Consider the following 26,413-nt stretch of genomic DNA (forward strand, 5'->3'; position numbering starts at 1 on the left):
GTCCCTTGGCTAGGAAATTTGATTCAGAGGTCTTTTAAGTGTTACAGAAACCAGCATCTGAGTGAGAAGTGCATTCTCACTGAGACACATAAACATAACATTACAGAGCTAGCAAAATCCCTTGGACACTATTGTATAGATGCGGCATGATCTGTACATGCTGTTATTTAGTAATTCCAAAATGCTTTTCTCTCCTCTGTGCTCCACAAACTTTCTCCCCTTTAAAAAATGCAGCATGCTCTATTATCCTGTTAAGTAGAGATTTAGGCTCCTTGCTTCTACATGCAACATATTGTTGGAACATTTAGCACTTTCTAGGACCCACGAAGGACATGCACACTGCAAAACGTATGTAGAAGCACATGAGTATGATTTAGCACATTTGCCCAGGGCAACAATTTCCATGCTTTTGCCTCAAGGTCCTTATCTTGCAGGAATTCCAGTAATACAATTTCAACTTCTAGATCCTCTCTCCCAATCCTCAAGGTTGAATAAACTTCAAACCAACACCAAGAACACTTATTAAACCCAAAGTTGTTTAGCAGTACTAGTGTAGTCAAGCCTAGGGATGCACACAACTGAATGACTGGCAGAAGCAGAAGTGTTATAACCCAGCCTCTCACCCTGCTGTGACAAGCAGTAGTTCAGAATGCATATTTCAGGCACAGGAATAGAAGCAAGTGTCCTAATTACCTCTTCTCTAAATCTTTTCCTCTTGCTGCATGGAGGTCAGAAAGAACAGAGTATCAATTAGAAGTGATACAGAGATTAGAAAGAGTATCAAATGCACCAATGCAACAGTGACACTACTGCATCTGCACGGTATGTGCAAATTCCTGAAGAGATACATTATCAAATGCTACATATAGTGGAAAGGTAGACCTTATTACACAAGATAAAATTCTATCAGTTTTCAGAGGTAAACACAGAACGGAAAGCTTTATCATCCACATGCTTTTCACACCCAAGTCCACCTTCCCAAGCAAGCCGATCTCCACACAGCTTAGAATAAATACTCTGTGTGCCAGCAGAGCTGAACACAAACAGCAACAGACCGTTACTCAATAACAAATCTAATACATCTAGCCTATTCAGAATTTTCTCTCTCTTTGTGCCTTAAACACAGATACAAGAATCTCTTCAAGAAAAGGATTGATTGAAATAAACTTCCAAACATATTTATTTCAAAAATGCCTCAGAAGGAAAATTAATTCACAGTCTTCACACTTATTGGAAGAACTCTGCTACACTGCCAAATGCTTAATAGTTTATCATTGGCCTATCCAATTGGTCTTCAAGTTGCCACAACCTCACTGTGCTTTGCCAAAAGCTTGCATAAGACATTTGTATGCCTTCAAGAAAATTTTTATTCAAATACCCATATAACCTTTGTCAGTTTCTGTTTTAATAAGTCTATTTCAATTTTTCTTTCTAGATGAAAGCAGAGAGTTTTAACCAGCTTTTAACCAGAATGTGGTACCAAGAACCAACACTAAAACCAGATCCAGCAGATAAGCAGCACTATACACGAAACTGACAACACCCAGAACAACGTAATGCTAAACTCTTTCCCGTCCCTTTCTTCAAAAATGTCAGTCAAAACATACCCTGTTGCACGTCCAAATGGCCAGACAGCTAGTTCACACAGTCCTTGGAGAATCAAGGTAGCTAAATAAGACAGTTTTACTACCTGTAAAATAGTACCACCTACCCTGACCCTTCTAAAGCTGAGAACCTCTCTCCCTGAATTCAGAGTCCAGCTCTAGCAGCTTCACTGCTATTTCAACTGCAAGCATGACACAGGAAAAACACTAGTTTTAAGCAGGCATCTCATCAGACCATTCAGACCATGTGAACGTGGGATTAAACCAGCAGTCATCTTTACTACAGACAAACTATTTTGTAACCAGTTAGAGTTCAAAGCATATTAATAAAAAAAAAAAGAAAAAAGAAAAAAACCCCATCCTCTTGCCTTAATTGGTCACCATCAGTTTCACTGATGGAAATCTGGATGGCCAGTCCCATTTCACAAAGTCAGAAGGCTAAATATACTGTACGATAAATGCACTTGCACTGCTTAGGCACGATCAGAAAAACAACCCATAGTAATTTTACCAACAATGTGACAAACTCACCTCATCGTCACTGTCTGAAGTCTCAGAGTCTGAAGATGCTGTAGGTTTGCTCACAGGTGGTTCCTTTTCTTCCGAGTCACTACGTTTCCGTTTGGCCAGTGATAAGAGCTCCTGTGGTAAAAACATACGCATTTATTTCAAAGCGTCATAATTAGTTTTACCAATCCAGGTCGGTGCACGTGCACCTTCCCTGCGATATCTGAGCACATCCCAGTAACATGATTATTCCCACTGACTAGGGAACAAAGTAGTACCATTACTTTCTTGGTATAAATAATGTAAGACAAATTACTTCAGAGTCATGTCCAGGTTTGTTTTATTTGGATTGAGTAATAATTCAAAACGACCCTAAATACGCTGTGTAGCATTAACCCAAAAAGCTCCTTCTTCTACAAAAGAGATGTTTGCAATTATACACTTTAAAGGAGAAATACTTTAGGCATCACCACAATGTCATGTCTGATATTATTTAGCCAGCCTGTTCAATTCCTTTTCACTGTCCCTACGCATCACTGAATGCACTTAAAACTTTGCATAGACACAGAGCAGGCATCAAGCTCAAAGTTTGCAAAACTAAGTAGAGCTGTTCTCCACAAACGGAAGCACTTTCAAAGGCAGCACGCACCAGAACAAAGAACTAAATGTCTCAAATAATTGCATCATCTGCTGTTCATAACCTGCTCAGGTGTCAGAGGCAGTAGTACAAAAAAACCCATTTTTGAAACAGCATTACTGTCTTTGTAACCCATGACACATAATTTATTCTTAAAGGAATTGCTCTGGGGCTGATGAACCTTAGCTACCTGTAGAAATGCAATCACACCAACTTCTGCAGTCTTGGGAAGTCAATACCAGATTGGTTTGCATTAACTTCTCAACTGGACGATAATCTCCACAACTAATGGATTATAATTTAGTACCTCAAAAAAGAACATAAACACTGCAGAATCTGACGGCCTAGGCTACTTACCAATAAAGAAACTTTCCATTAGTAATGGCCTTTTACCAACTTTTCTCAGAAGAAGCCATGCAACATCAACACAGCACATTTGTACAATTAACAGTTCATCAGGAAGCTCCTGAAGGAGTACCACTCTGAAGAGTGGTACTGAAGAGTGCTTCTCTTTGGGAAGCTCCTGGAGTACCACTTTTATTCCAAGAAGTTTTCCTTCTTTCTTTCTACATTTGTTTTTTGTTTTCCAAGATGCTATATTAGAAAGGCTCCTACTCCTCTGATTCAACAAGCCTAGATCAGCAGGGGAAGCTAGGGGAAGTCAAACGTTTAACCTACAGGAGTTAACTCAGTATTTGACATTTAACTCAGTATCCCCACACCCCTGAATCACACCACAGAAACATTGCTTCCCTGCTACCTAGTCTTAATCTTTGCACATATCCCTGCAATTACAGTTGCTACAAACAGCTGAGTGTAGGGGGAAGCACCTACTACTCAGGTACAGCTGCACACGGATGCTTTCAGTGAATGACAGAACAGATGCAGAGCCATGTGGTTATTCCTACCACCATCACTCCGATTGCCTGATTGATGCTAGAGCTAGTCCAACTCCTTCTGCTTTCAAGTTCTAAAGAAACTACCAAACTGATATGCTAGCAGTGAGATGCTGGCAGCTCTAAAGGCTCTAGAGGTATGCAAGATCAACCACAACAGGGCATGCTCTGCTCCAGTGTATTTGTCTAACAGAGTATTCACCAAGATGCAAAACTATTTTTGAGTATTTGGGAAGGCTTTTTATTGCAACATAACAACATCTTCTACATTAAAAACCCTGAAGGTCCAACAATTAAATTACATCAGACAATTTAGGCTTCAGCATATTTAATCAGCTAAACTTCTCCCTGGAACAAGGACTGTCATACCAGCTGTAACACACTTCACCTATAATGTCTTTATTTACCATTTGAATCGCACCATCAGTACCTGCTACACCAAGAAATGAGTCTTTAAAAGCAGCTCCCTCATAAGAGGAAGGGGCCCCCTTTGCAGCCCTGATACGATTCAGATATTGCACTTACAACCCAGGGAGATGCCCTGACAAATTATAAATAAATACTTCTTCTTGTTACATCTATAGTCTCCTAACTCTGTGCGGTTTCTCATCAAAAGGGCTCCCCTAGCGCATCCACCAGGACTGAGGGGGGGACATTAAACACGCATTAACACTCTGGGAGCCCGCCTGCCCGGAGGGGAGCAGGGATCTGACACGCTGCTCTCCCGTTGCCGAAGCAGCACCGAAAAGTTGCCCAGCCCTTTGGGCCTCTTCCCCCGCTGCCCGAGGCGTTCAGACCGCCGGCAGCCGGGCCTCTCTAACCCCTCCTCAGGGCCAGACCACCCCTGAGCATCCATCGCCCCTCCGTCCCGCCGGCGCCGAGCACCGGGCCCGCGGCAAGGAGCCCTCGCCAGGGCGGGCCGCCTGCCAGGGGCGGGTCGGGGACCCGCCGGAGGGGCACGGGCTCCCTCCCGGCGGCCGCGGGGCTCCATCGGGCTGAGGAAGGCGAGAGCGGCGCGGAAGCTCCGGGCGGGAGCGACGGGGGGATGGCGGCGCCGAGCCCCGCGCGGGCCGGCGAGCCCAGGCCCCGCGTTCGGGCCGGGCCTGCCCGCGCACCTGGTCCAGGTTCTCCTCGCTGCCGCTGTCCTCAGTGTCGGAGTCGATGAGGACGCGGCCTTTCCGCTTCTTCACCATGGCGGAGCCGCGGTGCCCCCTCCCCGCCCCGGCGGCGGCGGCGGCGGCGGCGCTCGCACGGCCCGGCCCGGCCTGACCCGCGCCGCCCGCCCGCCCGACACAAAGGGCACCGCGCATGCGCGGCCCGCGGGGCGGGGCCGAGGCGGGGCTGCCGCCGCTGTCCCCGCGCGGAGCTGCGAGCGGTGCTCGCGCGGGCCCCGCGGTCCTGAGGCACCCGCAGGGAGGGAGGGAGGGAGAGAGGGAAGGCACGGCGGGAGAGCATCGCGCCAGGCATCGCGCCAGGGGTCGCGCCAGGGATCGCGCCAGGGATCGCGCCAGGGATCGCGCCAAGGGTCGCGTTAAGGATCGCACCAAGGATCGCGCCGCGGCCGCCGGAGCGGGCGGGACATCAGCGGCTGCGGCCGCCGCTGGCGGCGGAACAGGAGCGGCGCGGTGCGCGTTCCGCGGCGGGCCCGGGAGCGGCGGACCCGCGGCGGTGGCGGGAAGGTGAGGCGGCGGCGGAGGCGGCGGCGGCAGAGCTGGGTCTGTCGGTCACGGGGCGGGAGCGGCCGAGGCGGCCGCTCTGCAGGGACAGGCCGCGACCGCCGGTGTCCCTGTGCCGGCCTCGCCCCTGCCCGCCGGGATCGGGAGGGCGGGCGGGATCCCTCCCGGTGCTCGGGCCGCGGCTGAAGCCGAGGCGTCGTCGCACTGCCGGGCGGTAGGTCGTGGTGGCGCTACACCGGCGAGCTGCTGAAGACTTGCCAAAGATCGGGCAAAAGCAAAATGTATTAAAATTCACCATTTATCTCCTCCTTGGTACTCGGGGGAAACAAGGAGAGGAGTCAGGGTTTTCCTGTTCGGGAACTTTCCTCCAGTCTTACTGAATTCGTGGTGGACAGAAATGTGAATTCCTTCACTGCAGCTTTAGCCCACAGTGCACAACATCATTGGAGTGCGAGAAGGGCAGTGGATTTTACCGTGGGTTAAGGGAGGCACGTGGCATGAGGTGAATATCTGTAGAGTGCCAGTATATGTGGGATATTCCATTCTTAAAAGCTCAGAGAAACTGAATGCATTTGACATAATTTCTGGATTTATTCTGTGGCATTAAAAAAAATCAAACCCCAGAAAGTGTCTAATTTTATGAGTCACAGGTAACAGCCTCTGTACAGAGCATTGAATGTTAAGGCTCACCTTTATGAATTGGAGAATAGCAATGTGGCAGACCTGCTCCTACCAACAGTGATACAGGCAGAAGCATAGAGAAGATTTTCAGAATTTTTCCAAAGCTTTACTAAAAAAACACCTTATTGAATTGCAGTCTTTTTCAGTCTCGGCAATCGTCTCCGTGATCCTAAACTGGGTACATTGATGGGGGCAAGGAGCTGGATGAGGCGTGTAGTATGGCTGCTGCAGGACTTCTTATCTGAAAAGTCTTGTCATCTGACTGTCAAATGAGACTGTCAGTCTGGTCCTGGTGGCAGCAGGGTCTGCCTGTTGTGAATTTGTGGTTTTCTTGCAGGGGATAATACTTTGTTTATCAGCTTTTAGAAAGCTTCTTGGATTGTTTTTGCTGGTGTTGCACCTAAACTTATTTACAGTGGAAGAATGAATAGGAGTTGGGGGGGTTTCCAGTTTTATTTAAGGTGTTTTACATGAGTTTTCTTATTTGCCTGGGGATTTCACATTGTGGGGGGTGTGGAAGTCAAGAAATACTCTGAGGAAACGTAATTATTGATTTTTTTTCATTCCTTTTTCCAATGACTTAGATTTCTAGCTAACATCAGTTTTAAAAATTAAACCGTTTCACAAGTATCCTATATGCAATTTTTTTTGACCTTTCCTTTTTTGTATTAAAGGTGAAGATCAGCTACAGTAACTACAGCAAGACAGCTCTGGATACTAGTTTTGTTGTTCACTTAATTTCCAACCCATTCATTGCCTTACTGGAAGTGAATTCTTCAGGTTTACCAATATGACTGTGATGTTGCTGAACGGTGCTGCCTTGCGTGGTGGATGCTGCAGGCAAAAAACTTTGCTGCAATTGCTTGGACCTCTCCTCAGCCATTCAAAATTGTACAGCAGCTACAGGAGGCCAGGGGCAGAGCCTGAGAAAAAACCATTGTGGCAGAATGCTGATTTCAGCTTTAAGAAGGGCTTTGATGTCTTAAAGACTCAGCTAAGCTTACTGAAGGAGGAAACCCGAAATCACTTAGTAGGACCTGAAGGCCGTCCATTAAGTCAGTACCTGTTGGAACAGACGAGGGTGGTATGGCAGTTTCGGAGCCAAGAAGATTTAAATAAATGGATTATTTCCTCTGATGTAGAGATTGGAGGGAAAAGTGAAGTTTACCTCAAATTGGGTAGGAATAACCAGGGTGCTATGCTGTACGGAACCCTCAATACGGAAGTACCTCGTGATGGGGAGACAAAATACAGTGGATATTGTAGTATGAGAGCTAAACCACAACTGGTAAGTACAGCTCCATGTTTGCACAGCTTTGCTACTGAATCTGAGGGCATGTTTGTGTAATCCCAGTGAAAGCAAGTGGCCTGCTGTTTACTGCAGTTGAAACTGATCACTTTCAGTATTAGATATTCTTTCAGGGATGTCATTGCTGCTGTATCCTTTGACCTGGAAGGAACTAAAATTTTTCTTGGATTTCATTTTCCTTAGAAAAGGAATAATATGTGTTTGATCATTTGCTTATGTACCATAGAGAGACCCATTTGCAGCATCCTTGCAAATGGAGGATCTGTAATCGTAGAATCATTAAGGTTGGAAAGTACCTCCAAGATCATTGAGTCCAAATGAATCATTACATTCAGAATTGATATGGTTAAATTAGATGTCTCTCTAAATTTGAAGTTAAGTGAATATATCATAAGGAAAAGTTTTCTGGGCTTTAACTTGGTCTATTCATCCAACTTGGTTAGGGTGAACAAGCTCATCGTCTTTTCTCACAGGAAAGAAAAGAATGCTTTGAACTGAAATTTTTAAAGGTCCACCTCTTACTGTACATCAGAAAAAGGGAGACACAGATCTTTGATAGCTCAGAATTGAGCAAAATAGAACCAGAAATGAATGTGCTTGTTGTTGACACTGCTTGTTTCATTCCTTATTTCTAAGCACCTTTAAAAGCAAAGGAACATTTTGACTCAGTGTCTAAAATCCTAAACTGTTTAGTTTGTTCTGTTGTTTGTGTCTCAGCACAACTACACAGGTAAGATCATTTCTTGGCCAGAATCTTGAAGACCAGAACATATCAGCAAAAAACGTATCAGTAGCAAAATCAGTGGGTAAATAAGAAACAGAGGAAAACCAATTAAAATGGTGACAGTGGGTCAGACAAGTGGAACAACAAGTGGAATCTGGTCTGAATTAAATTCTCGTGACTGCTACTGATTTGTGCAGATATGACTCAAACTTTCACCTCATAATTTTGAAGAAGTGAAGTGTATCAGTCCATCTTTATAAGGCAGTTTGAAAATGGAGGGTGAAAACATAAATACAAAGACTCTTCTTTATATAAGTAGAATGGCTGAAAACTGTCAAAACTATACAATCAAGTAGCTACAGGCCTTGTATTAATATGTTGATGATCTAGTCATCCTGTTATCTACAAGATGAGTTGGTAGAAGGCTGGTTGATATGTGACCCATAGTAGTAGTGTAAAATAAAGGGGAAACATCTGAATTTTTGGTGCTAATTTTGACTTCATTTAAGCAATTCTGGTCAGGAATAAGCCTGACCCTTGCTGTAAGCGACCTCAGTGTAAGTCTCTGAAGACTCTTGGATCTGCCTGTGTGCAAATGGCAACAAAGGTGCAGATCTTTGGAAAAAATGCTGTTGAGAATTAGACATGCTTGCAATTGGTATCATTATGCACAATTAATGAAAAAAAGTGTTGGAAAGCATTAAATGCTCCCAGTGCTTATGTTAGTCTTCAATTGGGAGGTTATTACAGGGGATAAATTATCCCACTTCTTCAATTTCCTGTCATCATCTCTGAATAATCTAGAACTGACCACAGAATATTAAGCTTAATGAACTACATTAAACCTAATGAACTACATAACTACTGATCCATCACTATAGCATTTGTATACTTGCCTGGTGGGGAATTCAGTCCTAGAAAGATCTGATTTCCGACACTTAAAAGATTGTGGCTTATAATGAAAGCGTTAGTCCTCAGGGTAGTAATATTGCAATTTGTAGGCTCTCTAATACAGTGCTGAAGGAAGTCAAGTGAGCTCAGCAGCCAGTGTGATGAAAGAATCATCCAAAGTTTTCATAATAATGAGGGCAGTGATCAAAGCAACAGTGCTCTATTCTTCATAATAAAAGTTTCCCTTATTAAGGAGAAATAATTCTATTTATTAATAATTTGTAGGGATCTTTTAGGAGGAAGAAGTATTTTGACTGGTCAAACTTCAACAGTCTGTATTTACGTGTCCGTGGTGATGGCAGACCTTGGATGGTAAACATTTATACAGACCCTTACTTCTCTCATCAGAAGGATGACCTCTATAACTACTTTATGTTCACCCGAGGAGGCCCATACTGGGAGGAAATAAAGGTAAACTAATGAGTCGTTAATTCTAATGAGACTGTCTTGGGGTGTGTGGCCAAAACACTGTGGAAGGGGAATTCTTTCAACAGTCACAGTTTATTTCTGTTGCATTATTTCTGTCCATTCAGTTTTTGTTATAAAACAGACATGTGCCTTTGGCTTGAAAGTTCCCAAAACTGGATTGTGGAAGGGCCTGCTGTGTGTCAATTGTATTAAAGATTTCATCCACTATCTGTTTGCTTAAATGCCTGCTGTTGGCTATTACTGGAGTATTAGGATAGATACAGCAATTGAAGTTTAGCAGGTAATGCCATGAATATTCTCTGTGATAACCCTTTTATCTGTAATACAAATGGGCATAGGCTGGCATAGGATTTGTTCCCTGTGACAGGATTTGCTTAATCCGCAGCCTTGCTGGAGTCAATCAGAGACTCAGAGGTGTGGTTTGTCATTTGTGACCCTTGAATCTGTGACACAAAATAATATTTTTAAAAAATATTAGTTGCAGCTCTTTTCTGGTGCAACTTGGGGACCTTTCATAATTGGCTGATGACAATGATGAGGTTTGCACATCCTTACGAATTGGCATTGAGTGCTTCATAATACCATTGTCCAGTCATATGGTAACAGCCTGCTGTTTCACAGATGAGGAGTCATGAGGATGGAAGTCATTGTGTCATTGCTGGCTTGGTTGTTTTCCTCTCACCCTCAGCAGCCAGCCCTCCTCTTTCTTGTTCCCACTGCATTCAAAGTAATTTTTACATTATTCTGAATTGCTTTGCTGAAGTACTGATGTCTCAGTACAAAGTTTGTACTGTGAAATCCACAGCCTGGGTACACACGAGCTGCCAATGTGCACGTGTCAGACTTTTCAATAATATCTGTTTTATGTTGACATGTTATTGGAAGGAGATATTCTCGATGTAAACAGCCCTTTTCTATGCTGCAGCCCCTCATTGTATCCTGACAGGGTAACACCCTGCATGATGGCTACAGCCACCGCAGAACAGGAGGGCCTGGCGCTGGCTGCAAGTGGCCGTTTGAAAGAGTTAATGTTGGCACATTTCTTTGTGCCAGTTTTATCTACCCAACTAATGCTGTACCAGATGTAGCAGTGTTATTTTTTTTTTTACTAAAACAGGCTTTTTTATTTCCTTAAGGTTCTATTCTATATACTGGTGACACTAAACTCTTGGTTTGTTTTATTTATGTCAGATTCCATTCTCCAAATTCTTTCTCTCCAGTCGGGGAAGAGTCCAGGATAGTCAGCATCCTATCTGGCTAGACAAGGCAAGTTTTCTATAGGTTTTCTCTGAAATTTCTTTTGAAAAGGCAGTATAAGGAACACACAACTGCTCTGTAAGCCTTAAGAAATGCTGTTGTATTTTGAGCAAATACTAGTTCAAAGTGGATAGCCATGAACTGTTTGTAAAATATGGAGTGGGAGGCACAATTGGGTTTGATTGTAACATTATAAACACTGTTCTACTCTATGTATCTTTTAATTAGATTAGTACCCTTGGATTCACCATCGGAGATAAAATAGATGGTCCATTCCAGCTGGAGATAGATTTTATTGGCCTGTTAAATGATAGAGCTCATACAGAAGAATTTGCCTATGAAACATATGACAAGAATACTCCAGTCTAAGGTGGGCTGGTCTCCTTTGGGACATTCTTCAGATATTTGGTTCCTTTTTATAAAATATTAACACATGGCTTACAACAACTTGAAGATGCTCTGTAAACATTAAAGAGATAATTGCCTGAAGTTTGACACCACTGGCATCTTGAAGCTTCCAAATGCAGAATCCTGGCGAGAATGTACAGACACGTACTGCACCTAGCCTGAGGGGAGTTGTGATATGTTCTTACGAAGTAGTAACTCTTCCTTGGGTAAGTTTTGGCTTCTATCCTGACCCTTACTAAAATAAAAAGTATTTCATGAGCTTGTTGTAGTTATTTTTTTGTACACCACTTTCATTTTATACATTACATGGTTTGTTGACAGTTGTAAAACACTGGAACCTGCTGGTTTTAAACAAAAAAAGTCTGATGAGAATTAATGCCCTGATGACTGGTGCTTAAGTGTGACTCAGCTGGCTGAAATTTACAAACAGCAGCACTAAGAAGTGGAAAAGACCTTCAAAAAGATTTCAACCTTTAGCTTTAGTTACTCTGGATAGCTAAAAAAAGAAAAATCTGCTGCTGCCAAGATTGAAACAGTAGCTACGCAGTAGGCTTGGGTTTTCCTTGAGAGGTCTTGAGGATAATCCTACAGTGTTACAGAGCTAGGGTTGTTGGAGAAAAGTAGTGCTCTGGAGGAGGTTTGGGAGGAAATCCTCAGCATTGTCTGCCCCCTGAGGAGTCACAGCTTAGCTTGGCTTGATTAGCACCTTTACAGGGCAGAGCAGATCACACTTCTGATATGTGCAATTAGCCTAACTCAGCTATGGTGCAAGAAGTCACAGCCTCAGCTGGTGGCACAGAAGCTCAAAACCTCCTTTTTTCTGAGAAGTCTAGTTTTCAGTAATTCAAGAAACACTTTACAAAGTAAGTGCTGAATGGTCTTGTTTCAGCTGTCCTCCTCCACCGGGACCTTGTTGAAGTATACTTTACAGATATTAAATATACCTGTATTTTATATGGAAGTGACCACAATAAAGCAAGCTGAAACAATATCTTGTACTATCACTTTCCTTTTGCACAGAATTCAACAGCTTAAGTGCAAAAGAGGAGTGAGGGTTATTGTTTCTAAAGATACCAGACCAAGCATGCTTTCATGAAGTGGTAGGCAGGCTGGTTGGTAAGGAAAACATGGCGAAGAGAAAGAGGTGGAGTAGTAAATACAAGTGTAAACAAAACTATTGCTACACTAAGGAAGCAGTTATACATGGTACACTAGATAATATAACCACTGATAACACCATATATACAAAATACCAATTTCCTCCCCATTAATGTCATAAAAAAAGTTACTTGTTCTTGACATTTCGACATATATTTGATAGGACACTAAATTCAGTGAAACATTTATTGCTCAATATCTGAGATTACAACTCGTAAATTACTCTTTCAGTTCTATCCATAACAAATCCAGACAGCTTTTCTATGTATTTTTTAAAAGTAAAAGTAACAACTGCTTTTAAATCTAAGGTATTCAATGTGCCTCAACACTACAATCTCTTTTAAGCATCATAGAGATGAAAAGCAAAAGAATTGTTAGCATTGCTATTTACCATAGAAAGGAACAAAGCAACCTTAACTGTTCAAAGCATTCAGTTGGTAATTTGTAAATTCTCAGTTGTGACTTTTTTTAAAATAAGATAGCTTATAATTATGTTAAGCTGCAAGCTTTTAGTTTTCCAGAGAGCTTGCATATTTTTTCTTCTCTTTGAAATTCTCTACTATGCCACAAGCATGCAAATTAGAAATGCTGAATAATTGCTCTAACTTTTAGAGAATTTAAGGATTTATCTGGAAAACAGGTATCTCCAATTCCTGTAATTTACAAGTGGAACATTTCAATGCTTGCTATCCAAAGCCTGCATTCTAGTGGGCAACAAATGCATGCTGGTGCAGAAGTCTGTTCTGCAAGGAGGCTTCTTGAGCATCTTTTTTTCACACTTACATTTCCTTCTTTAACATGTTTATTTAAATTAGTTAAAACATTATGAAGCAACAAGAGAGAGCTCTAAGCTCCTGAAAGTCTAGAACTCTCATCTCATTGGAGAAGTTGATCACAGAAATATTATGCTCAGATACAAGTTCTCATTAATTGTTCTCTGGATTCCACTAGCTGATAGTAACATGAGCCATACACAGACAGCACACATATTTACAGGACAGGAACAATATTTACAGGGATTTCTTAGATACTTCTTATTCATCCTAACATGCAGATACTCCTCTACGGTTTCCGAGAGCCTGAGCCTTTTTCTTTTTTCTCTCTTGCTCATGTTTCTCACGCCTTTCTTCCCTAAAGGGGAAAAAGAAGAGAGATGGACCATATCAAGTTACATTAAAGGTAGAGAAGCAACCAAAGTAATCTGAAATTGACCAGTGCTTAACACCACTTTAATCAGTGTGCTGCATTTGCCACTAGAGAGAACAGTATCATTTTGGACTGAACACACATTCACAGAACATGCTTCTTAGACATAAACATTCAAGGTAGCAACATGTCTGTTGCCAGCTTCTTTCAAGGTAAAGGTAAATCTCCAAACTCTAGCACTGATGACTTTCATGGAAAAAAAAGTCTAACAGAATCAGAGTGGCCATCCTTGCTGGCCTTCCTCATATTGAAAACAAAAATAGCTTTAATACAAAAGTATTGTTTCCTGCACTGCATATTTAAATCTCAAGAAGAATGAGACGTATTATTTTAAGTAACAGTACTCATACAAAGACCAGTGGTGTACTAACCTTGTCTGGAGATGCGGCTGTTTGTAATCTTTCTTACGTGAAGAGATATTGCTACCACCAGACTTATTGAGGACGGTGTTTTCTTTAAATTCTCCCCACGGTTTTAGTCGTCCTGTGGTTTAAGGGTAAAAAGAGAGACTATTAGTTTAGTAACTGTGTATTTAACTTCTTATCATGAATTTTATCCTAGCTAGCATGTTTTTTGCTGGTTGACCTTAGGATGAAGTGCATTTTCAAGCTGTGTATTATCAGTTTCAGCATTCCATATGCATTTCAAGTGTACTATCAGTTTCACCAGCCCATTCCCTACAATAGTCCTTCTAGAAGTAGTAACAGGTGACTGTACCTAGAATTAGAACTCACCACACAAAGTTCAGCTTCTCAAACAATAGTGCACGTCAAAAAAAAAAAAGTCCAATTATGTAAGGAATGTTTCCTATTTCCTGTACATAACATCATTCGGTGGAATACAAGGGTGCTTATTCTCGTATTGATGGACTTTTAGTCATAAAGTCTTAATCTTCAGTAGTGAAGCTCTTGGAGCATATATTATGTAGAAATTTAACATCAGTCCACAGACTGTGTGGGAATCCAGAGAGAAAGGAAAAGAGACGAGAAAAGACTTTGCTATCACGATTTGTATCAATGCCTCCCAAGTACTCCCTGCCAGCAGCTGAGCATAAGGCATGTGACCAACACAAGCTGCAAAGGATCACAGTACCTTTATGTGGCTGATACCGAAGGGGCCTTGAGAGACTTGCTTTGAGATCAAATGTCTTCTTAGTGCTTGTGGATTCTGCAGGTTGAGCTCCAAATTTGAAGGGAGTGATAACTACAAAAGGCATCACAATATCATTATTATAGCAGCAAGAGTAAGAGTAGCTTTGTGTGTAGCTGTACACAAAGTTGGGAAGTGCCTGTGAAGACCATCTTACAATTATTAAGACCAAAGAAAGAGCCCTTAAGTGCTACTGTCTGCTACCTCTAACAGTAGAATTGCACAAATACAGCTTACTTGAAATAGGGAGTTTCAAGGTCTGGAGAGGGCAAGAGTTGCAGAATTTCTAGCCCTTTTAGTATGATTGGACTATCCAAGAGCATATACAGCTTCACGTGTTTTTCTAATACACTTCTGAGCACACTGTGTTCTCTAGTCTCTGTGTGGAACTGCGTGGCTTTTCACATTAAACAAAGAAGCGTTCCTTCAGGACAGATCAGCTTCAGATCAACATGGAGCTTTGTTTTCCCCTTAAAAACATTAATACTGTTACAGAGTAAACCAAGAAGCTCTGGGTTCTTGGCCTGTGCTAATAGGCTGGTGATACTAAAGGTATCAATGGCTGGATAGCAGAGCTGTGCTGGCGCGGAGATTGTGAGCAATCAGAAGACTTCTGTTTTTACTTAGTTTTAGTTCTGGAATTAATCAGAGTTACTGAGGCTGGTAATAACAGATTGTCCTAAAACATAGCTAAAAGCCTAATGCATGCTAACCCCATGAGGAGAATGAGATCTCTGAGAAGGCATCGGAAACTCCTGTCACCACAGACAGGATCTCCATGTATCTGCAATATGAACCTTTTGCTACGTAATCCCTAAAGGTCCAGAAGGTTTTCTATCCTCTCTTCTGTACATAGCCAGGTACCATATGTTTAAGTCTTGGCACCCAACCATTTTACTCAAGCCACTGGAAAACAAATGAAACAAAAAACTACTGCAGTTTCTAACAAATCAGTCATAAATTAGAGAATTAAGTTAAGACCTGGGACTACATGACACTGTGTTATTAAAAATTTATATAATAATTATTCACTAAGACAAAAGTCTTGATCTGAAAGAGCCAAATATTCACCATCCACTTTACCCTTTGGTGCAGGCAGATCATTTTTTGCATTTCCCTTGCTGTTTTTCAGACTTATTGGTTTGCAGTTCTTTTGAGTGTCAGGTGTGCAAATCTCCTGCACGTATGGAGACATTCGAGATGGAGTCTTGGTAAGAGAGCGTTTGTGCTCATTATCTTTTGTGGCTTCTGAGAACCTGAAAATAGTTAGAAATATGAAGACAAATTTAGTCACCTACAAGGAACGTAAGCAATGTGCTAGAATACAGAAAGTTCTGCATTCTGTTTTTCTTACATATATAAGATGTTCTTGCATATATAAGATATTCACAGCTCGCGCATCAATTGCACTAAAATGCCTTGCTGGTATAACAGTTTTCAAGTTACGAGCCATCATCAATAGCAGTAAAGGATATTAGGAATTACAAAGAACTCGTTTGTTGTTTTGGAGAGCAAATGTATTTCGATGCAATAAGATAGTAGATTTCTTCACCAACAGATATGATTTATTTTAGATTTGGATTCTGTAGGAAAGCATTACGTGTCACTATTGTTAATTTTAAAATTCAAATTAAGAAAAACTGAAAGAAAATTAACTAACAGAATGCTGGAACTCAAAGATCTACAAGATGAAGCTCAAAATTTTAGTCAGAATACACAAGTTACTTGCATACCAAGATGCACATATGTGCTGTATGTGTATATACACATTTTTAATGTGTATGTGTGAATACATATATATATATATATAAACAGATAAAAGAAAATTCAAAATCTTGCATGAAGTAACACCCCTATCAAAAAGGTACTGAGAATAAGCTAAAAGCCTGCAAGATTTGGAAAGGCAGTGAGTATATGTTGAAGAAAGCTATGTTTTGTGGGCTAGCAAGTTTATGGTTATTTTTTTCATTTGTTATTTACTGAAATCAAAAAGAGGACTTTAAAACTAGAAACAAAGCTAGTAAGCTTATAAACTTGATTTTGACCTTTGAACAGCAAAAGACCTGCATTCCAAAGTCACATAAAATTATCAGATATCCATATTAGAAGTTGCATTATCTGACCTCACAATAACAACAAGTCCACATACATTTTATTCAGGGACAAAAAGCTCCAGCAGTTTTAACCTTGGCATGCAAAAGTTGAAAAGTGAAGGTCATAAAAGAAGTGGGCAGTTACACAACCAAGACCTGAGAACAACCATGTATTGTTAGCAAGTGAGAATGTCTAATTAGAACTTCAGTCACCTTGGAAAGTTTAGTAAAATGATTAAAGACAGAATTAGTATAATGGTTAGAAACCAATTAAGGAATAGTACAGACAAGGACTCACTAAAAGAAACACAAGCAAAAGGATGTTTGTCAAAGGAATACCATAAACACTGTCCTTTTAATTCCATCATTTAAAAGGTTTCTTGATGAAAACTTCAATAAATTTTATTAGCTTATTAATAATTTCTTTAATAACAAATTCATGAAACAAACATTAATAGAGAACTAGATTACTGTGGAGGAATAATGACATACACATGATGTTTTAAAAGGAAATGTGATAAAATAGTAGCATTGAGTATGAGTTCACTCATTTAGCAATTCCTCATGACTTACTAGTGTCAACTTAGTTCCCATCTGCTAGAAACAATCTGCTTATAGTAGTCAATCACAAGATGATCACTGCTGTGACACTGAGAGGGAGGGAAAATAGAGGAAAAGGAAGAGAGACTAGCTAAAAACCCCAAATGATGAGTCCATTGCAAGACTCACCTGGAATACTGAATACAGTTCTGGTTAAGAAATTTCAAAGATAAATTAATTTAGATGTAACAGATAGGTTGTCTGACAAAATGGAAAACCTAACGCAGTAAGAAAAATAATTTGCTTGCCTGGTTTAGCAAAATGGAGGCTGAGATGCAAGATTCTGCTATCAACAGACATAAAAACGAAGAAGCGAGACAGTAACAGCACAGTAAGGATTAAACCAGCTATAATGCTAGGTTGAAAGTTAGTAATCAGAACTGGTCTTGCACAATTCATGTTTAGAATAGAAATAAGGTAGCAAAATCACAGTGTTGATTATTTCATGTGTATTGTATCAAATGGCTTGCTGTTAGTTTTGTTTTGTTCATTTTACCTGACATTCATTTTGGATGTTGAAAGAACAGAAGGATTAAATGAAGATTTCTGGGACAAAATACTCCGATTTGCAGCATTCAGAGAATTGCGTGGTGAGCGCCGGAGGTTACCAGGAGTGCAGGTGGTAGAGAATCTGCCCCTTGCTGGATGTGGGCTGAATAAAAGTGCTTTGCCACTGTTTCGTTTCTAGGGAAAATCAAATAATGAGTTACGAGACTCTGCTAAAAATTTATCTGAACAGTAGCCAAGAGGAAGAGAAAATACATAGCAAATCATAAGCATACAGCCTCTTCAGTTTTTTTCCCTTTCTTTGAAAGCATAAAAACATAAATAGTTTTATTGTTTTTAAACTCATCCTGATCTGGAAAGACATACCTTAGAACTGTTATATGAAGTTCCTTTTTCTGATGCTTTTAAGGGATTTGATTTTTTTGGTCAGCACCTGCCAATAGTAATCTGTCTCAAGTAAGCATTGATACATGTATGCCATAAAGAAAAGAAATGTAATGTTCAGGAGTTTCAGTGTTACTGTTTTGATATGGAGTTGGCAGTGCTAGGATAATGGTTGGACTCAACAATCTTAAAGGTCTTTTCCAACCTGAACAATTCTATATCCACTGACATATTTATAGATTCATTGATACATTGCTGTCACTTCTCTAGGGTTGGCTACACTTGCAAGAGGTTCTGTTAGCAGCTTTGACCCACACAAGGGTTAGAGGTAAGAACTGAGTGTCAGGGACACTAAAAACAATATATGTTGCATTTATTTTAAAAGAGAGTCATATGCAGCCATTGGACAATAGTCCTTTTAGGCACAAAAGAGGAAATGAATATTTAATTCCTGCTCTTTGAAAGGCAACCTATCCCCTTAAGTTCTGCAGCAATTCAAACAGTTGTAAACAAAACCTCCAGATCTTCCACTGAAGTGGTTGTGACATAATTATTTTAACTCAAAACAAACAAGTTATTTGTTGGTTCCTATAGCTATACACTGTTAATATATAAAAAGTTATATAACATATACGTTGGAAGTGCTGAGGCCTGAACAACAGGCCCTAAGCCAGAGTTGACCTCTAGATGAACCTTCCAACCTAATGTTGTATTTAGTCATCTATCTGCTTATTAGCCAAAATTCTGTATAATCATTTGTAAAATATGTAGTGTGATAAGACTACACCTGTGTAAACATGCATGCTTGTTGGTAAGACATATTGGTATCTGCTTATTAGTGAAGATTTCTATCCATTAATGTTCAACATTATATGGTCCAAACTGACTCCCTTGATTTTCCTCTGAGCCCTGGCCAGGCTTTGGGTGAAACTCCAGGAGAGAAGAAATTCAGACATTTTTCTGCACTAAGCAGTGATGTAAGCTTGTTTGTTTACCAATAAAAGCTGGGCCCTTTTCACAGTGAAGGTGGAAGCCTCACCTATGAGTGAACACACTGCGTAGGATTTGCCAGTTACCGGGAGTGGTTCTCAGATCCGTCACTGCAACTGGGGCTCCCCAGCTGACCTGCGGGTCTGGATGATGTTGCATTAAAAGGCAGCTGGTGATGTATCTTTCTTAATCACTAGAGACACTCTTTGTAGTAATGATTAGGTGCGTTGCGAAGCTTATCCTTTTGTAATTCTTTGCTGGGTTGAACTATAGTAAATTTATACACTTGTTCTTTAAAGTTCATGTCTGTGTCTCTCTCTTGTGCTGCCTCTCATCCCTCGACAAAACAATGTTATATACAAATAACTATATATAATTAGTTATATAGGACTAAGATAAATTTCATTCATCATAATATTCCACTGCTTGTTCACATGACCAGCTACTTACTGCTCTAAAGAGACTCTACAAGGACTTTTACAGAGAGGCCCTGGAAATAAATGAATATGGGAACAACAGATATCTTCCTCTGTTATCGGTTACCTTGACTGTGCTGAGAGAACTGGTACAGTTTTCATTCCTTTTTTTTTTCCTCTCCATGTAGTCAGCAATAGATTCCAAGTTCTTGAAGTGAGCCTCGTGCAACTTTTTAAAGTCTAAGAAAGAAGATTCACAGATGTAATATGCTCTAAGGAAGTTTAATACTTAATAGGAGAATTTTTCAACGCCTATTGTTATGGCCTCAAAGAAAAAGTATCCCTCTAATTAAAGACTGCATACACAGCTGGCCAAACACTATGAAAAAGATCCTATTTCACCAGCTTTGTGACCAGTTACCTGGTGCGTGCTCTGGAGAATTACAGATTCATGGAACTGTTTGGGTTGGAAGGGACTTTTAAAGATCATCTAACCTAACCCCCAAATTCTGCAGTTAAAGAAAACAGTACTTCTAAATTTAAACTAATAAATTCATTTTAAGAAGTGATGAAAATGAGCTAATGCATAGTAATATAGCACAACAGTAGTATTTATAAAGTGAAAACTAAATAAGCAGGAATAATAGCATGTATTCCTGCTCTTTGAAAATCAATGCAAGTATTATATCCCAAAGACATCAAAATGTTCAATAACAGTCTTATAACATTTACTACTTTGAATTTACAAGTTGGAATATATACCTTAAAATGTAACCTTTGGGAAATTTTTTTGTTTGCTTGATTTTTAAAGAGAGGATGTTCTCTTCTTTGAGCAAAAATAGAAATCTGAGTGATAAAAAACTAAGCCACATCTCCCATTACACACAGCAAAACACATCTATTTCTAAAGACGGTAGGTTATCTTACTTGGTGTAGTAGCTTTCATCCTTGTTTTTGCAGACCTAGGTGCACAGCCTACAGATAAAGGGGTCTTCCCGCCTGCATTATGAGCATCACCTGGCACAGTAAGATTAGACAAAATCATTAGAACTCCTGGAAAACATTTTTAAGTCGTCACAATGGTTTTAAAAGAATTTGTTCTAAAACACACCTCATCTCATCAAAGCGGGTTTCGGTTTTGAGAAATAAAAAGAGCTGGAATATGTCTTGTTTTAATTGGTTTGTCAGTAATACCATGTCTTGACAAACTACAAGCCCAGCATGAATCTTACAGTCCTATTAGGTTAGTATTTTATGATAATAAAATATTTCACAGAGAAAGTTAAAAAGAGAACTGTGCTTGTGGTAAGCAAAAGCAAGTTTAACTTCACAGGCCGTGAACTGTGTTTTTTAAATGTTGATAATAAAGAAAAAATACCTTTTGCCCACCTTTTCTGCCACTGCCTTATATACATACAGAGAGTCTGAGTTGGGTTTTTTCCATCTCTGCTCTCAGGTATATTATTAAGCTCATGTTCACATTTTACTGATTAATTTTCTTTAAAATATCAGGTGAAGACTCCACATCAAGTTCAGCATTTGCAAATAAAAAGCAAACATTTGCTTTTCTGTTCATTCACGTCCCCTTAAAAGTAAACACAGATGACCCATATATTGAAAGAAACCCTCATTGGAAGCAAATAATGGGGTGTTGTTGAAAATAATTGTTGAAAAATCAACTCATCAACGTTAAATGCAGGCATAGTATTTTCCTGTAACACAGCCTCCCTGTCTGAAATTACTGAGGGAAAAAAAACAAAAAACAAACACAACAAAGGAAAACCACCAACCCCCCCAAAAAAAAACCAACCAAAAAAACCCACCAAAAAACACCACCAACAAAACACCAAGACACAAAACCTCAACACAGAAAGTAGTACAGACACTTGTAACTACAGTTACAGGAAGAGATGTACCAGCTGTCAGGATGAATGCTGCTTCAGCCCAAGCATTCTCCACAATACTCTATTGCTTCTGTTTTATAAATAACCTTCACTGGAAATCCTACTAAGCTACTTTCAAAATTATAGGTGGTCTCCCATAAGACAGTCCTTGTAAATTCTACTGAATAGCAAGAATACCCATAGTCCAGTTTACAGACTACATACACATAGCCTAACCAGAGCAAATGAAGGTATATATCTTACTTGAGAAATTCACAACACAAATGAATTATCAGATTGATTAGAAAAACTCATTTCTTCCTGTCAGCTGCATACACAAAGGAGTGGGGGATAAATTAATATTTGCAGTGGTATCATGTTGCAAGAGCTAAAAAAAACAACCGTATGGAAAAATTATGCACTGGAATACAGATACTATTAGGTAGTTCAAACAAATTATAAAGGATTCTGTCTGTATGTCCTTTTCTACTAATTTTACTCCTGGGAAAAAAAAGATAAGCCTATTCATCTGTAGGAAAAGATAATGAAGCCTTAGGAAGAAAGTTCTCCTTTCCTTGCCACGTGTTAAAGAAGCCAAGTAACAACCTCAGGGATATTCCAAAAGGCACTGATCCTTTTGGAAGTGCAAGGCTCAAACATACTCAGATTTTTGAGAACTCCTTCACTAAAAACATCATGTCCAGAGTTCTGAAGTCAAAGCCAGCAAAACTGCTACAGTGCAGAATTTATGGATTTGTGTAACAATATGTTAAAAGAAAAAACAGACAGATTTCCTTCTGGTATCCCCAAATAAAGTACTAATCATCAGACATGCCACAGAAATCTTCACAACAAAATTAAATTTACTTCTTGATTATTTTAAGAAGTAAAAATTATTAAAGTTGCTTTTTTTCATTTCCTACTTACATTCATTTCCCTGGATTTTAACAGACGTCTTCTCTGTTTGTTTCTTCTGACCACTACCCATCCCTGCATTCTCAATAGCTCTCTTTTTGGTTACTTGTTTCTTGTTTTGGAGAACCTTCTGTCCCTGCTCATCCTGAGGCACTTCGTTTTCTTTCGTTTCAGAATGCACCTGCAATTTAAACATACTTCATTTTAAACTATTTCTTCCAATTGTTTGTTCCTTTCTGTTCCAGAGAAAGGCTGTTTTTCTGAGAACAGTGAATCAGTGGAACATGTTGCCCAGGGAGATGCATAACCTCCATCATCAGGGGTTTTCAATATGAGGTTAGATAAAGCCCCAAGCACTGTGGTCTAACCTTACAGTTGAGTCTGCTTTGGTTGGGAGATTGAGATTTTCTGAAGTCCAACCTGAATTAACCTGTGAAATACTTACCCTGTTACTTCACAAACAGATATATTAGAAAGCTTTCACCTGCACAGCTCTAACATTTTAGTATAAAATTGCCTTTATTGACAAAAGTTAATTATTTGCAAGTAAAAATAAATTCACTGAGGATGTTACTTTTCACTGTTGGAGCTTTGGTTACTGTACAATTTTCTAACTCTTCTCATCTCCTCATTTCCCTTCTTAGGTCAGTAAAAGTCTTTCAGACAGTTCTTAGTTTACCCACTCATTGTAGCTCTAGAGAAAAAGAATTCTACGTCCATCTCACCTTGAAACTTCCTCTCCCTCAGTCATACAACACTCACAATAAAAAAAATTGTGAAGTTTAGGCAATGGTACAACTTCTGATAATTTTTTTCTGTATTAAAAAAGTGAGAACAGCCTTGTTTTAGATAAATTTTGGCACTAGCTTAATATTCAGAATACTATCATGAAGTAGGTGAGAGCACTCTTACACTCAGATAAAGTGCTTGGTATTGTATATTTCTTAAGAGGAATTTATTTCCTTGAAGCAATGACTAGCAAGTAATGTCTGTTTATTATGGAATAGCACATAGTTAAGATAGAGGAAAGTCAGTGCTAGAATGTCCAATACCAGAACACTACATATGTAATTCTTATATGTATATACACACACACACACAAGTGTAAACCATCTATAAATGGTGGTAAAAAGAAATCAAATATGTTTAAATTACACTCAGAGGAAGGGGAGACACAAAACCAATCAATGCATATCACCTCTTTCTCATCAGAAAGCACTGGGTTTTCTTCACTGGTAATAGTTTCCTCATGGGAGTTCCTCTTTTTTCTGGTTATTTTCTTTTCTTTGCCACATCTTTTTGTAATAAAACGCACTGAATCAGGCGTAATTTCCTCCTGATTGCTCAGTTCATCCAATTCAATGGAAGCAGATGCACTCTTTTCAGGATCCTGTAGTAGAAAAACACTATAATGTGGTAGATACCTGACACAAACATGAATTAGATACTCCAGGGACAGTTTGAATTTTATTAATGGAAAAAGTATTTCACACAGAGGAAAAACAGTAGGAAGCATGCCATTTAGCAGCATAGTAATCACCAAACTGGCAGTATCTAGATTTCCCTAAACATCAAAGCTCACTGTTTGAGTACTCTCAAAATAAATTCTATGATTGTTTTATTATATTGTATTTTAATATTATAAAAGCCTAATATTTCATATTTGAAATCTAACTTGCATAATGCCGCAACCCTCCCAGATTTGTACGTTTGTGGAATACTCTTCACCAAAAAAAATTTTAAAAAGCTGACAAGGATTACAGCGCTCCTTCAAATCTTTAAAGGTTTTTGAAAGGAAGCACTTCAAAGGAGATACATTTTAGAAAAAGCAGACACCACTTTTTTTTTTAATCAAAACCAAAAAACATCACCACACCCAACAAAATAATTCCACTTAGAGAAAACTTTTAAAAAAATTAAGAAAATAATAGCTTAAGAAATGAATAAAGGAAATAGCGCAACTGTATCACTTTCATTATAGTGTTAGTGTAAGTAAATCTTAGTAGATACAAAATGTTTTCCAATTACTATCTAGACATGCAAAATAAATAAAATATTTTTACATTTGGTAGGAACTATTGTCTGGAGCTAAACAGACAAGAATTAAGATTTGTTCAATGAAAATTAGGTGTTAGTCTTTACAGAGACTAACTTTTTACTAATGCTGAAAAACACACTGTTAATTTTTGCAGCTGAAAGGAAAACAGTTTTGGGTCATATGAGAGGCCACTTCAAAACTAACATTAGCATACCTATTTCTATCAGCATATGGGTACATTAAGCTACAGGCACTAAAGAAAAAGGTATTTCTATTATAGTTCATGGTCAAAACCACCCTCTATCACACACCCCATCCTGCTGGTCACAAATTTAAGTTTATATCTCTTAAAAACAATAGTTGATTTATCATCTATTACCATATTTTCTTGTTCTGTTTCTTGAAAGTGTTGCTTCAATAATTCCAACAGTTTGTCTGCCTGGAGGGAAATCAAAGCAATTTATGAACCAAATAGTCCATTAAGTCATCCAACAAAAATCTGCATAAACGTAACGAGTGTCCTATAAATTGATCAAACAAACAAGCTGAAAATTCCCTGAATATGATGGAATAAGGTGCCTAGGTCTTCCTTCAAGGTAAATTAGGGAAAGTGCTTAGGGCCGCAGATAAGTACATAGCGTACCCTCCATGGAGGCACAAAGGCAAATTTCTCAGACTAGGTTTCTTTCGGTCTGTCTGTTTTTCAGGTTAATTGTTCAAGGATGAATGAGACAGATTGTTTTAACCAACACTGCACAGCTGAACATGAATTAAAATCATATTAAATTTCTGCAGTTAGTTCTGTCTTGTCCATACTACACGCAAAGCAGCTTTCGTCCCTTGCATACATTCAGCAGCTACAGCAACAAAATAACAACAAAACCACGCCACCGATAATTCAGGCTACGAGAGACTCGTAAGACCTAATTGGAAAGATCAGCATAAAATCAAACCCGAACTAGGAGTTTAAGAGCAAAATACTCCAAAAACTAAAACTCCAGGAAAAAATCTTAGTCAGGTCAGGACAACCAATTCCCTTTTCCACCGAAGCGGTGGATTTTCTTCAAGGTTTTGTGACTTCTCCCGCTGCTGGCAGCGCCTACCACGAGAGGCCAGGCCGTGCCACAGCTACACCAGGCAGGATATCGGGGAGAGCTGAAACTTCTCTTCCTTAAGCGCGGCTGGTAAACGCGCACACCCGCTCCCCTCGCCGAAGGCACCCTTCTCTCACTGCTCCTCCGACTCCGAGTCGTAAACAAAACACCCGACCCACCACACCTACGCGCACCGAGGGGGAGGAGGCGGGGAAACAGTGCGGGGACAGCGGCGAGAGAGGGGCAGCGGGGCCACCAGCGGCCGGGGCAGGAGAGGGGGGCAGCCTTCCCTCCTCGGTGCCGCCAGACGGCCGGAGCCCCGCGCCGCCCCTGCCCGAGCCCCCACGGGAGCGCACGGCCCGGCCGCGCCTCTCGGGACGCACCGCGCGGGACTCCAGCGCCGGGAGGGGAGGGCGGCTGCGGCCCCAGACCGAGAGCACCGCCCGCGGGGACGGACGGGCGCCTTCCCAGCGGGACACCCGCTGCCCCGGGCTCACGGCCGTGCGGAGGGGGAACCTCATAGCCCGGACCTTCCCCCCCACCCCTTCTCGCTCTGCTCCCTGCCACCGCTCCCCCCCGCCGCCCCGCTCACACGGAGGTTGGCCCTCAGCCCGGCGGCCTTGGCGAGGCGCTGGAGCTCGGCGTATTTCAGCGCCTCCAGGGAGCGGGACGAGGCGAGTGGCATGGCGGTGGCACCCCGGCTCGTGCCGCGCGCCCAACCGACGCTGCGCCCGCCGCGCCCGCCGTTCGAACTGCCCGCCGCGCCAGCCCATTGGCTGCGACCCGCCACGGGGGGCGGGGCGCGGAAACCGCCAATGGCGGCGCGTCCCGCCGCGCGTGCTTATTTTCAAGCGCGCTGGGGCGTTCCCGGCTGGGGAGGCGTGGCCCGGTGCGGCTCGCT

The 26,413-nt window shown here is 40.8% G+C and overlaps 3 protein-coding genes across 3 annotated transcripts in view; 1 reads left to right on the top strand and 2 right to left on the bottom strand.

Annotated features, from left to right (window-relative positions):
* The window catches only part of RTF1 (RTF1 homolog, Paf1/RNA polymerase II complex component), a 29,883-nt gene extending 24,929 nt beyond the window's left edge, over nucleotides 1-4,954 (bottom strand). The window contains exons 1-2 of the mRNA XM_050335947.1: nucleotides 4,760-4,954; nucleotides 2,136-2,246 (exon numbers count right to left, since the gene is read on the bottom strand). Of these exons, the coding sequence (XP_050191904.1) occupies nucleotides 2,136-2,246; nucleotides 4,760-4,954 (306 nt within the window). The remainder of the gene's footprint in view (nucleotides 1-2,135; nucleotides 2,247-4,759) is intronic.
* A 165-nt stretch (nucleotides 4,955-5,119) lies between these two features.
* Nucleotides 5,120-11,337, top strand: NDUFAF1 (NADH:ubiquinone oxidoreductase complex assembly factor 1). Its single transcript, XM_050336177.1, has 5 exons — nucleotides 5,120-5,323; nucleotides 6,676-7,289; nucleotides 9,211-9,396; nucleotides 10,606-10,680; nucleotides 10,900-11,337. Exons 2-5 carry the CDS (start codon nucleotides 6,792-6,794, stop codon nucleotides 11,038-11,040), a joined length of 900 nt encoding a protein of 299 aa, XP_050192134.1. The 5' UTR covers nucleotides 5,120-5,323; nucleotides 6,676-6,791; the 3' UTR covers nucleotides 11,041-11,337.
* Nucleotides 10,960-26,291, bottom strand: NUSAP1 (nucleolar and spindle associated protein 1). Its single transcript, XM_050336178.1, has 11 exons — nucleotides 26,105-26,291; nucleotides 24,798-24,857; nucleotides 23,579-23,770; nucleotides 22,393-22,561; nucleotides 20,510-20,599; nucleotides 19,710-19,822; nucleotides 17,782-17,969; nucleotides 15,664-15,848; nucleotides 14,536-14,646; nucleotides 13,815-13,926; nucleotides 10,960-13,368 (listed from the first exon to the last, which is right to left on the bottom strand). Exons 1-11 carry the CDS (start codon nucleotides 26,195-26,197, stop codon nucleotides 13,281-13,283), a joined length of 1,401 nt encoding a protein of 466 aa, XP_050192135.1. The 5' UTR covers nucleotides 26,198-26,291; the 3' UTR covers nucleotides 10,960-13,280.
* Nucleotides 26,292-26,413: the final 122 nt, after the last annotated feature.

The sequence above is a fragment of the Myiozetetes cayanensis genome, unplaced genomic scaffold, assembly GCF_022539395.1.
Source record: "Myiozetetes cayanensis isolate MyiCay16 unplaced genomic scaffold, myiCay2020 scf6-25, whole genome shotgun sequence".
Classification (NCBI taxonomy): domain Eukaryota; kingdom Metazoa; phylum Chordata; class Aves; order Passeriformes; family Tyrannidae; genus Myiozetetes; species Myiozetetes cayanensis.

What these genes read in the sequence shown, in the direction of transcription:
- NDUFAF1 (XM_050336177.1), top strand. Translation starts at nt 6,792, where the DNA reads ATGACTGTGATGTTGCTGAACGGTGCTGCCTTGCGTGGTGGATGCTGC. An exon ending in TGAGAGCTAAACCACAACTG is followed by an intron (nt 7,290 to 9,210) that starts GTAAGTACAGCT and finishes AATAATTTGTAG; the next exon opens with GGATCTTTTAGGAGGAAGAA. An exon ending in ATCCTATCTGGCTAGACAAG is followed by an intron (nt 10,681 to 10,899) that starts GCAAGTTTTCTA and finishes TCTTTTAATTAG; the next exon opens with ATTAGTACCCTTGGATTCAC.
- NUSAP1 (XM_050336178.1), bottom strand. Translation starts at nt 26,197, where the DNA reads ATGCCACTCGCCTCGTCCCGCTCCCTGGAGGCGCTGAAATACGCCGAG. An exon ending in ACATCCAAAATGAATGTCAG is followed by an intron (nt 15,849 to 17,781) that starts GTAAAATGAACA and finishes AACTATTTTCAG; the next exon opens with GTTCTCAGAAGCCACAAAAG. An exon ending in ACCAAAGGGTAAAGTGGATG is followed by an intron (nt 14,647 to 15,663) that starts GTGAATATTTGG and finishes TGCCTTTTGTAG; the next exon opens with TTATCACTCCCTTCAAATTT.